This window comes from Orycteropus afer, unplaced genomic scaffold, assembly GCF_000298275.1.
Source record: "Orycteropus afer afer isolate SDZICR_OR568_19922 unplaced genomic scaffold, OryAfe1.0 scaffold00084, whole genome shotgun sequence".
Taxonomy (NCBI): domain Eukaryota; kingdom Metazoa; phylum Chordata; class Mammalia; order Tubulidentata; family Orycteropodidae; genus Orycteropus; species Orycteropus afer.
Window position 1 is genome coordinate 2,170,660 of NW_006921671.1, and position 11,945 is coordinate 2,182,604.

At 37.2% G+C, this 11,945-nt stretch overlaps 1 protein-coding gene across 1 annotated transcript in view; it reads left to right on the forward strand.

Moving 5' to 3' along the window:
* The window catches only part of GPD2 (glycerol-3-phosphate dehydrogenase 2), a 172,876-nt gene that overhangs the window by 27,803 nt on the left and 133,128 nt on the right, over positions 1–11,945 (forward strand). Inside the window, exon 2 of the mRNA XM_007941812.2 lies at positions 5,107–5,278. Coding sequence (XP_007940003.1) covers positions 5,107–5,278 — 172 coding nt within the window. The remainder of the gene's footprint in view (positions 1–5,106; positions 5,279–11,945) is intronic.

Here is an 11,945-nt window from a genome sequence, read left to right on the forward strand (position 1 = left end):
AATGCAGCAAAACCAGTACTAGTGATAGTAGTAGCAAGAGGCAAAGTAGAAGTATCGATTTGGAAATGAAACTAAAAGTTATTAAACAACATGAAGTTGGAAAATCAGTGAATGCTATTGCTTGCAGTTTAGACATGGTTGCACAACATCCAAATCATATAACATCCTATTTTACAGAATGTATCATGGATGTTGAGTGATGCATGACTCACTCAAGTGGAAAGCGCTGGAAAGGTGCTACACATGGAAATGACTTGCTTTGAGTTTTAAAAGGATTAACTGTTTTTAAAAAGGCTGCGATGTGGAGAATGATTTGGAGGGGGACACCCCTCGGAAGGAAGATGGGGCAGTCTACTTCTGTATGATACTGCCTTGGAAACCCAAGGAGGGGTCGCTATGAGTCGGGTCCGACTCGAAGGCACATAACAACAACAACAACAGAGTAAATATGTGGAGTCCTTTTTGGAGCATATCACATTGAGATACCTTGACTTTATGAGGTGACAGTGGAGATGAAGAAGGAGTAACTAGATGTGAGAAGTATTTTGGAGGCGGATTAATAGTATTCAGATATGAGACAAGAGAGTGGGAGTTTTCAAGGGTGTTTCACAATTTCTGGCGTAAGCCACCTACATGTATAATATCAACCATTTTGTGTTTTGGTGTATTTACTTTTATTCTGTTTTCAACATAAGTTTCTCTCTCTTTTTATGTGTGTGTGTGAGGGTTGGTTTCCATGTTTACAGTTGAAATTATTTAGCAGATAAAATTAAAAATAAATTTTTTCTTGTATTATAGTAAGATAGCACTCTTACTGAGATGAGGAATTTTGGCAGAGGAAAAAACTTTGAGGGATAAAGTTATCAGTTCAATTTTGAGATGTATGTGAAGCATCCAAATGGAGGTGCCAAGTAGGTTGCTTGATGTCTGGTTTCTGAAAAGGAGGGCAAGATAGGAAGTTGTTTTGGTATAAGAGACATTTGAAGATACGGGGCTACATGAGCTTCTCAGGGCAGAGTATAGAGTGATAACAGAAGAGGAAACAGGACAGACTTAAGAAGAACCTCAGTGTTTAACATTGTGCAGTTGAGGGACAGCCAAAAGAAGCTAAGATAGAATAGCTAAAAGAGACTGGAACGTGGGTCTGACTTGGAGAGTGGTGTCCCAGATGCCCAGGGAGGTGAGCAGTCAGTTATGTTAAATGTTGCTGAGATACCAAGCTGAAGCTAAATAAAAACTGTTCATTGGCTTTAACAGTACAGTGGGCATCAGTTGGTTTTGGTGGTAGTAGTGGTGGTGATGTGTGTGAAAATCCGGATTGGAGTGAGTTGAGGAGTGAAAAAGATGTGTGTGAAAATCCAGATTGGAGTGAGTTGAGAACTGAAGAAGAAGTGAGGCGGTAGCAAAAGCAAGGGTTTACAGGTCTCTAAAGAATGTTTAAGGTTGTTGTTAGAGGCCTATATGGCATCACATGGAGGTATTTTTTATTGTTAAAATGAGACAGGTGAGAACCTGATGATGAAGGAGGAATGAAAGAAAGGAGAAACAGTGTTACCAGTGGAATGAGATCCCCAGAAGGCAAGAGGGATGTCCATCATTTCTAGCATGCTTGCAGAAGAAGAAACTCAAGCAGTTAAGTTTAAGAATCATAGTTATAACCTGTTAGCACAGTACAATAGGGAGCTTTTGAATGTTACCAAGTTTCAATGAACTATATCTTAATCTAGTCCTTAAATTTCTGAAGTACTTCTAGAAAATGTATCAAGTGCAAAATGTCAGCAATTCTTCTGATGTGTGCAAACGCTTTGGCGGTTTAGTCATTTATCAGTCTCATGTCCAAGTCTTTACCCATCTGTCATGGCAGAATTGAAACCCTCAAAGGAAAGACTCTCTCCTCATCTGAATGGTCATGAATTGGTGTTTTTGGTGTCAATTTTGGTATTTGTTCTTTCTACATACTTTCTATTACCTATATACATATAGGTACACACCACAGTATTTGTTTTTTTCTCCCTTTTCTCATTAGATGGAGGACAAAGACCATGACTGAAAGATGAGTTCTCCATAGCATCTAACAGTTACATTTATTTATTTAGTTTGTTTCTTATCCTAATTTAAGTGTATGTAAAAGGAGGTATGGATGCTTATTAACTTGCTTGACTGTTAATCCAAAGACTGGCAGTTCAGGTCCCCCCAGGGGCACTTTAGGAGGAAGGCCTGATGATGTGTTTCTGGAAAATCAGCCATTGAAAACCCCGGGGAGCACATTTCTACTCTGACCCACTTGGGGTTGCCATGAGTCAGGATCTACTCCACGACAATATTCCCCCTCCCCCCAAAGGTATACATGGGAGAGTAGTTATTAACAGATAATTACTTCAAGAGTTATTAGAAAGTAAATAAGATTTCTGTGGCTTGGTATTTGAATTAATAGCCTAAAAATTATGGTACCTGAGCATTACCTTTTGTTTTCATAGCCTGTTGCCACTGAGTCAATGCCAACTCATAGGACCCTATAGGACGGAGTAGAACTGCCCATAGAGTTTCCAAAATTGTAAATCTTTATGGAAGCACATTGCCACACTTTTCTCCCACCTTTTGATTAGCAGCCAAGCACTTATCCACTGTGCCTCCAGGCCTCCTTTTTGTTTTTATAATACCTCGTAAAATATTTTTTTAAAAATTTCTCTACCATATGCTATTAAGGAATCAAGTTAATGACCGAAACTCTTTGGTGGTACTATGTTTACATGCTGCTTTCCTATCTTACTCTATTTATCCTGGTGACAACCTAGGTATGCAAAGGTCTGGGCATCCTAGGAATTTTATCTCCATTTTACAGATGAAGGAACTAAGACCCAGAGAGATAATGTGTGAAAAGTCACAATGGGTAAGACCCAAGCTGAGGCCCTCTGACCCCAGTCCAGGGTTCTTTAAATTTACCCTATGGCTTCCAGATTAATATACTTTTCATAGAAATCCAATTGGCCTCATGTTAACTATATCTAATTGTTAGGAATAATTTGGCCTATTTAAATGGAAATATGTATTTTATATATATATATATATATATATATATATATCTTATCTTGAGTAATCAGAATGATCTTTATGTTAGAGCCAAGACTACCCCTTCTCGAACAAACTTTGTTCTTGTGGTTTGGAGCTTCTTAACAGTCCCTACAACAAGACTGAAGGAAACATCACATTATAGGTTGGGCTGATGTTGTGATTTAAAGAAAAGAAAACAGAAATCTCGTATCTGGAGATAACTAATGGAGTAATGTTGCCCAGCACTATTCAGTATTATGATTGATTATTTTGCGGAAAAAAGCACACCTATTTCTGTGAGCTTTTAATGCTGACTTCTGATAGGTACTGTAGTTTTTTTTTTTTTTTTTAAAGGCTAGCAACATTTTTTATTTAGGATGATAAATTACATCCTAATAAAAGAACTAGAAGTAATACAAGTCATTATCCTTATGGGTCACTATGCTATTATATCATTGTTAAAATCTTCAACAAAAATTGAAAAAGTATAAATAATATACAAAATCTCTTATTTATTTTAAAATATTGAATGGGAAAGCCTCTGAGCAGATCTTTGAAAAATATGGAGCCTATTGGCCATAGCTGATTATTTAAACTGGATAGTAATACCTATTAGACGGATTCTTTTTTATTTTTATTTTTAAAAGAATTTTAAAAATTTTACTGACTTAGGTTCACAGACTACAAATTCTATAATATAAATTGTTAGAGGACTTGAGGAATAAGAAGGTATGTCTTAAAAAAATTGTTGTTGTTATGTGCTGTCGAGTTGGACCTGACTCATAGCGACCCCTCCTTGGGTTTCTGAGGTAGTATCACTACGGAAATAGATTGCCCCATCTACCTTCCGAGGAGTGGCTGGTGGGTTTGAACCACCAGCCTTCTGGTTAGCAGTCAAGTGCCTTAGGCACTACGCTACCAGAGCTCCCTAGGAAGGCATAAACTACTTTCTTTTCTCCTTTCAACACTTTTTTTTTCCCCATTTTTTTTATTGTTATAAATAAAAAATTTGCCAATTCAACATATTTCACTTACACAATTCAGTGAAACCAATTACATCAGTCCTGCTGTACAACCATTACCAATATCCATTATCATATTTTCTATCTTAGTACACAGAAAGTCAATGTAAGCTAAACACAGAGTACCCTTTTTCCCCTTCCCTCACCCCAGGTAACCACTGTTAAACTCTGATCTCTATACGTTTGCCTATTCCAAGTGTTTTATGAGGAGCTGTGGTAGTGTAGTTGTTAAGGCATTTTACTGCTAACCAAAAGCATGGTAGTTCAAACCCACCAACTGCTCCATGGAAAAAAGATGGGGTGGTCTGCTTCTGTAAAGATTTACAACCTTAGAAACTCAGTGGGGGTCTCTATGAGTTAGAATTGACTTGATGGCAGTGAGTTTGGATTTAGAAGCATTTCATATTTGTGAAATCATAGAACATTTGTCTTTCTGTGATTGACTTATTTCACTCAGCATAATGTTTTCAAATTTCATCCATTTTGTGACATTTATTAGACTTCATTCCCTTCATGGCAGAGTAATATTTCATTGTGTGTATGTACCACATTTTGTTTATCCATTCATCTATTAATGGACATTTGGGTTTTTCTACTCTTTGGCTATTGTGAATAGTGCTGCAATGAACAAATGATGCTGTCTGTTTCAATTGTAGCTGCTGGCTAAAACATTTCTTTATGTTCTCCTCTAAATTCTCTTAGATAAGGTATTTTGGAATTGCTCTACAGTGTCTGAAATAATTGGTCCTGGCTGTATATGATACAGAAACAAGCACTTGAGATACTGCTTCAGAAACCAGAAGTCTCACGCCTAAAGAATTGTGGCTCATGAAAGAAAATACCCCTGAAATATTAAGGACTAAAATTTTTCCACCTAGGTAGCTGGTCCTATGACCCCATGTGGACTGTCACTTATGTTATAGTTCTGGTGTTCCTTTTATCTATTAAAGATCTCTTCTTTGTATTATACAGTAAAATTTTGAAAGTGGCTGTCTTTCAGATGAACAACCGAAAACGTTCTGCTTTATATCAGGTGAACCTGGCTTATGTGGAAGCAGCAGGCTGCATAACAGAACCTGTTAACAGAGAGCCTCCTTCCAGAGAAGCTCAGTTACTGACTTTGGAAAACACATCTGAATTTGATATCCTTGTCATTGGAGGTGGAGCAACAGGATGTGGCTGTGCGCTAGATGCCGTCACCAGAGGTGAGTCTGATGTGGATGGTTGTTTCGGCCTCCCTCCCCAAAGTAAATACAGAATATACACTCCGAGGAGCCCTGGTAAGTGCTGGGCTGTTAACTGAAAGGTTGATATTTTGAACTCACCCAGTGGCTCCATGGGAGAAAAACCTGGAAATCTGCTTCCATAATGATTACAGCCAAGAAAACTCTATAGATTTCCAAGATCGTGACCCTCAGATACTCTTCAACCTGGAACTGACACAACCTTCCCATTTTCAGCCAAACAATAGACAAGCCTATAAATTGAATAATAACACAAGGGAGAATGTATTCCTCAGTACAGTCAACCATATGAGACTGAAAAGACAGCATTTACCCAGCATTTCCTAAGAAGGCAGGAAGGGGTGGGAAAAAACAAATTCCAGGGAAGAAGTGGGAAGAGTGCGCTTATTTCATAAACATAGGAGAAAAAGTGTTCATCTGTCACCTGAAACTAAGGCCCCCTGTGACACAGTGGTTAAGGCATTGGGCTGCTAACTAAAAGGTCAGTGGTTTAAAGTTACCAGCTGCTCAGTGGGAGAGATGAGGCAGTCTACCTCTGTAAAGATTACTACTTTGGAAACTCTATAGGGCATTTCTACTCTGCTCTGTAGGTTTGTTATGAGTTGGACTTGACCTAATGACAGTGAGTTTGGTTTTTTTTTGTTGTTGTTGTTTGTAAGTTTATCACCTGGACTCCCATTTATGTCAGTCAAGAGTGGAAAAGATTTATTAAAATGGATTAATCTGTTAAAATAATACTTGTTTTGTATATCTCTTAAAATTATCTCTCACAGGGAAATATGCTATCACAGCCACCCTAGACTGACTTTATTTCCTCAAATAGTGCATCCATGTATATAAGACACACACACGTATAACACACAGAGATGGCAAAATTATGTGAAAAAGTTCTGCTACAACACTCCCATACGTACACTGCACATGTCTCCTGACATTTCCAGAAGTTAATTTCAGTCTCGTTCCCCCTCATTCAGTAGTCCAAAAATGTTACTTCTGATCATATTTATATAATAAAGTTAAAAGCCATGGTTAGGAAGTCATGGATCAAGTTTGGTAGCACACCAGTAATTGGAAAATAAACAATTGAAACTATGCATTTCTTTCTATTAATTTAAATTGATAATGTATCCCCATTGATTTTGAGTCATCAATCAGAACCTTGAACCTACTGAAACTGTCTGCCAAAGAGGCAGGGAGACTGCATCTTCTGACCTCCTCTAACCCCACAAGAGGAAGACAGAATCACCATCAGGAACCCAAGGCCTATTCGTGCAAGGCCAGACATGCTACCTCCCTCCAGCCCTTTCACCAACCCTGATACCAACTGTTCTTCTTGTAGCAACCACCACTTCTCTACTGGGTTCGACAATTAGCTGCAGTGGCCATACAGAACCCACAGATTATGGGGTTTATTAGGGTTGCAGCAGGCTACAATTCAAGTTCAGGAACATGCTCAGTCCCTCTCTGCTTGCCATCTGTCAGCCGACAGTCTCTCTCAGTCTCTCTCCTAGCAGTGTATGTCTCTCAATGTCTCTCTCCCAGCAGTGCATGTCTCTCTCTCAGCAGTGCATGTCTCGCATCTCTCTCTCAGCAATGCATGTCTCTCATGTCTCTCAGCTGGCAGTGAGAGATTCCTTCTGCCTTTAGCAGGGCTCCTTTTAAGTCTGGCAGAGTGACTAAACTAACCAATCCCAACATCAGAATTCTATCCACCTGAGAGAGAGAGAAGTTCCCAGAAGATTGCTTCATGCCACTCTCAACAGAAACACCCCAGGTGGATAATCCTAACAATCAGGAGCTACTCAGTTGCTCATGGCAAATTCCACCATGGAGTTTACAAAGACTTAAGGCTAGAAAAGGCATATCAGGTAATTTTCTACACTGCACTGTACATATGTCATGTGCTATCAATTGGAATCGTAAACAAAGTGAAGCCTGCACTGGCATAAATGGCATTGAATAGCTACCAGTAGGAATCTCTATTCAATCTGCATTGATGCAATTATCATAGTTGTCTACTGACCCTGGCTTTTAATTGGAGGAGTAAACAAAGCAAAACTGATACATGATTGCTCTTGGCTGAACAGTTTAATGTGAAAACCTTATAAAATCATCTTAAGTGAAATCATTAAACTATGTTATATGTTAGGACTACTTATGTCATAAGTACATAAGTACATAAGACCACATAAGGTGGTCTCCTTATGTGTTATTAGCGCCAGTGTCTTTGATCAGTGTTCACAAATCACGTTAGTCATAAGCTTGCAAGCATATAAAAAGACCTATGCATCTTGTACAACTCACATTTGAATTTTGTGATCTCTTTACCAGAACCAGCCAGTTATTGATTATATTGTGTGTACTTTCAGTTTATAAATTTAAATCTTAGAAGTCTTTAGGATCAAACCTGGAAATGAATGCAAGTTCCGCACCACCAATTTCAAATGTAAGTCATTGTGAGGATGGAAGAAACAAGCAATGGAGCACCAGCAAGAGAGTTCCAGCTTGGAGACTCATGCATTTATGAATGGAGAAAGGAAAGAAAGGAATTGGGAAAAATAAATCCACAAATATGTGCACATTGTGGGCCCAAAGCAAAACGGCTTCTGCTTTGGTGAAACTAAGCTCAGAATTGCTCCAAAACAGCTTCAGAGAGGCAGAGTAGAACTGCCCGTTAGGGTTTCCAAAGTCTGTAATTCTTTAGGAAGCAGATTGCCACATCTTTCTCCTATGGAGTGGCTGGTAGGTTCAAACCGCCGACCTTTTGGTTAGCAGCCAAGAGCTTTAAGCACTGCACCACCAGGGTGCCTGAAACAAAATTTAGGGGCACACAAACAAAAAGGTGAGAATGATTCAATGACTTTGCCAAGTTATATAACATAAGTAAGAGGACTAGGATATAAATGGGTCAGTTATTTTCTGCAAGGATACTTATGTACATCATATCAATTTTCTTGGCTTTATTTTCTTATTTGTGAAATGGAATAAGATAGGTTAGAATTAATAAGATGTATGAGATTTAAAAAAAAAACTTTGTGCTATATTTAAGGTATTAAATAATTTAAGTATTTTATTGAATGGTTCAGATTTTACTTAACTAATTGAAAAATATGAAAAAGTGTCAGACTTAAACTATTTAACATTTCATATAAATTTTCTCATTTAAATGTCTATTTTTATGCCTTTGTATTGATTACCATAAAGACTTGCATTAAAATTAAATGTCTGTTGTCTTCTTAATATGTTTATTACTGAATTTCATTAATTACTTCTTGTGACATTTTGTGAAAATTTCCTTTTATCTGGCAATATCAAGTTAAAATAGTAGCTAGGTTTTAGAAAACTTGACAACAGAACCATGCACAGGGTCAAAAATTTAAGCTGTGCAAAGTGGTATATAAAATAAAAAGTGTTTTCCACCTCCCAGACCTGCTCCACTATGCTAATCACTATTAAATGCCTTTTATTCCTTTTCTCCTTTTAAAATGTCTCACTTATGCTCAGTTTCGTGCAAATTTTTATTTGTCTTTTTAATTGTTTTATTGTGATAGAAATGAACCTAACAAAATATTTGCCAGTTCAATGTTTTTAACATGTACAATTCAGAGACATTGATTACGTTCACCATGTTGTGTAATTATCACCACTGTCCATTTCCAAATCACTGTATTTTTGTATGTACTGTAAATAGTGAGCACATGTGTATAATGGACATAGTGGGCACAGGAAACTAACACGTGAAGGGGTTGTGCGAATTGCAAAAAAAACCAACATGCAATGCATGTGTTATTTGCATAAAAATATGGTATCCCATCACCATTAATGGAGCTCTGGTGGTGTAATGCCTAAGACACTCGTTTGCTAACCAGAAGGCTGGCTGTTCAAACCCACCAACCACTCCTCGGAAGGACGGTTGGGTAATCTACTTATGTAGTGATACCAAAATGAAACCAAACTCACTGCCATTGAGTCAGTCCTGACTCAATAGTGACCTCTCCTTGTGTTTCCAAGGCACTATCTCTACAGAAGTAGATTGCCCAGTCTTCCTTCCAAAGAGTGGCTGGTGGGTTTGAACTGCCAGCCTTCTGGTTAGCAGTCAAGTGCCTTAGGCACTATACCACCAGAGCTCCTACCTCAGAAACCCAAGGAGGGATCACCATGGATCAAATTTGACTTGACGACAGTAAGTTTGGTTTTGTTTTTTCACCATTAACAGAAACTCAGTGCTCCCAAAGAATACACACCCCCTACCCACCTGTTGTTGTGTGCCTGTGAGTCTATTGTGACCCTGTATGAAGAGTAGAAGTGCCCATAGGGTTTCCTAAGCTGTAATCTTTATGGGAGCAAATCACCATGTCTTTTCTCCCATGCAGTGGCTGGTAGTTCTGAATGACTGACCTTTCAGTTAGCAGCTGAGAGTTTAACCATTGCACCACAAGGGTTCCTCCCTAGCAACCCTTAAAAAAAAAAAAATAAGAAACCAAATTCACTCCCATTCAGTCAGATCTGACTCATAGCGACCCCTCCTTGGGTTTCTGAGGCAGTATCACTACAGAAGTAGATTGCCCAATCTTCCTTCTGAGCAGTGGCTGGTGGATTTGAACCGCCAGCCTTCTGGTTAGCAGTCAAATGTCTTAGGCACTACACCACCAGAGCTCCCCCTACCACCACCCCTGGGAATCACTGATAAACTTTAGTCTCTGTACATTTATCTCTTATCAGATAAGTGGGATCATACAGTCTGTCTTCTTTTGTGACTGACTTGTTTCACTCAGTGTAATGTTTTTAAGATTCATCCATGTTATATATAGCATGGATAATTGGTCTTTCTCATTTCTCTTTATGGCCTAGTAATACTCTATTGTCTATATATATGATAGCCTTTTAAAACATTGATAAAATCCTACTGTCTTTACTACTCTTTAGTGTTTCTCTAAAATAACAGTAAATTTAATCACTTTTTACATATAATCATTCTTTGTTAATGGCTGAAGAATTCATCTTAAGGATATTATTAAGGATTCATTTTCTAGTTTGCAGTTTTTTTGCTATCAGAAACAATACTGTTTTTGAATTAAGTATTGAACCTGTCCCGAGACTATAGATACTAATAAAATGTGACCTTGTGTTGAAGAAGCTTGTAGTCCATTAATATTTGTTGAATAGATTATGTTTTTGGGCAGTGGAAGGCCTTATTTAGTGAACAGAGCTTATCTAGCATATAATTGTGGATGATGATTTTGAGGAATAATTTCAGAATCCTGAATGTTGACAGGCTTATAGTTTTATAATTAGTAATAGCTGAGAAAAAAATCTGTTTTTAATATTGTTAGCATATTGACTGCTGTCTTTTATTGACTGAATATCTTATTTTAAAAAAATGATTTATGATTTATAAAAAAGATGAATAAACCTTAGGTTGTATTTCTTTTATTATACTTGTAGTCCTCCGGGAGTAGCATTTATAATTAAAATGTACAAAGAATTGCTAAAGGTAATCTATATTTATCCTTTTACTACAATTTCTGATCATATCAGTAATTCTCTGAAGTGTGAAATAATCATGGGCATTTGGTAATGAATTGTGCATTGTTGCTGTTCATTCATGGAATTTGCTCTTTTATTATATTTGATGCTTCACTTAACAACAAATTTTGCTTTCTCTGTATTTGATATGTTTTTACCAAATTATTCCTGATTGTATCCATTAATCTTTAGTCACATTTGACAAAAATAAATTACTGTGATCTTTTAAAGTTACCATTAATAATTAGATTTTTCAGGACATCAAAGTTTTTGGGGAACCACTAGATGTTAAAGGGCTTGTATAAAAATATTTGCACAAGGTTTTTGATAAAATAATATGCCCAAATACAATTTTGGTAATGAATTAAGAAAAACTGTAGAGGGAAGAGAAAAAATCATTAAGTGTTCATAATAAACATTTATTTAAATTCTTACCATCTGCATTTTCTTGGGAATCAATTTTCACCTGCTTCATTTGGGAATGAATTATGGGAATTTATTTTATAAATTTGGGAATTTATTTTATAAACATAATATACACATTTCTCCTACATCTTCCTGCAGGTCTCTAAGATAGCTAGAAATTGGTTCACTGTTTAACACCTTTGTGTCCAATTTTTGGGCCGAGTCATAGCCTTCATGCATAATTGTAGGTACTTAGCTTCCAAAGGGAGCTGGACTAAGGAGAATCTGATACAAATATTTACTCTCTCAGACTTCCTCAGTGTATATTCTTTAGTTCTTTATACTCTTTTAGATGACATTACTGGTATCAAGGATTACCTAGTATATTTTTGGGTTTAAAATCTTATTTATAAAACTTAATTTATGACTTCAGTCCAAGTTCCAGAGAAAACTGTATCTTGTTGATGGAAAATATTGATTCTATAGTTCTCTTGTTAAAAAAGAAAAAAAAAAAACAAGGTAGACACACACACACTTGCAGTTTGTAAATGGTATGTGGCTAACAACTCCTGACTTCTCACTATAAAACCTTAAATTTAATCACTCCTCGGAAGGAAGGTTGGGCAATCCTACTTCCATAGTGATACTGCCTCAGAAACCCAAGGAGGGGTTGCTATGAGTCGGGGCCGACTCAACG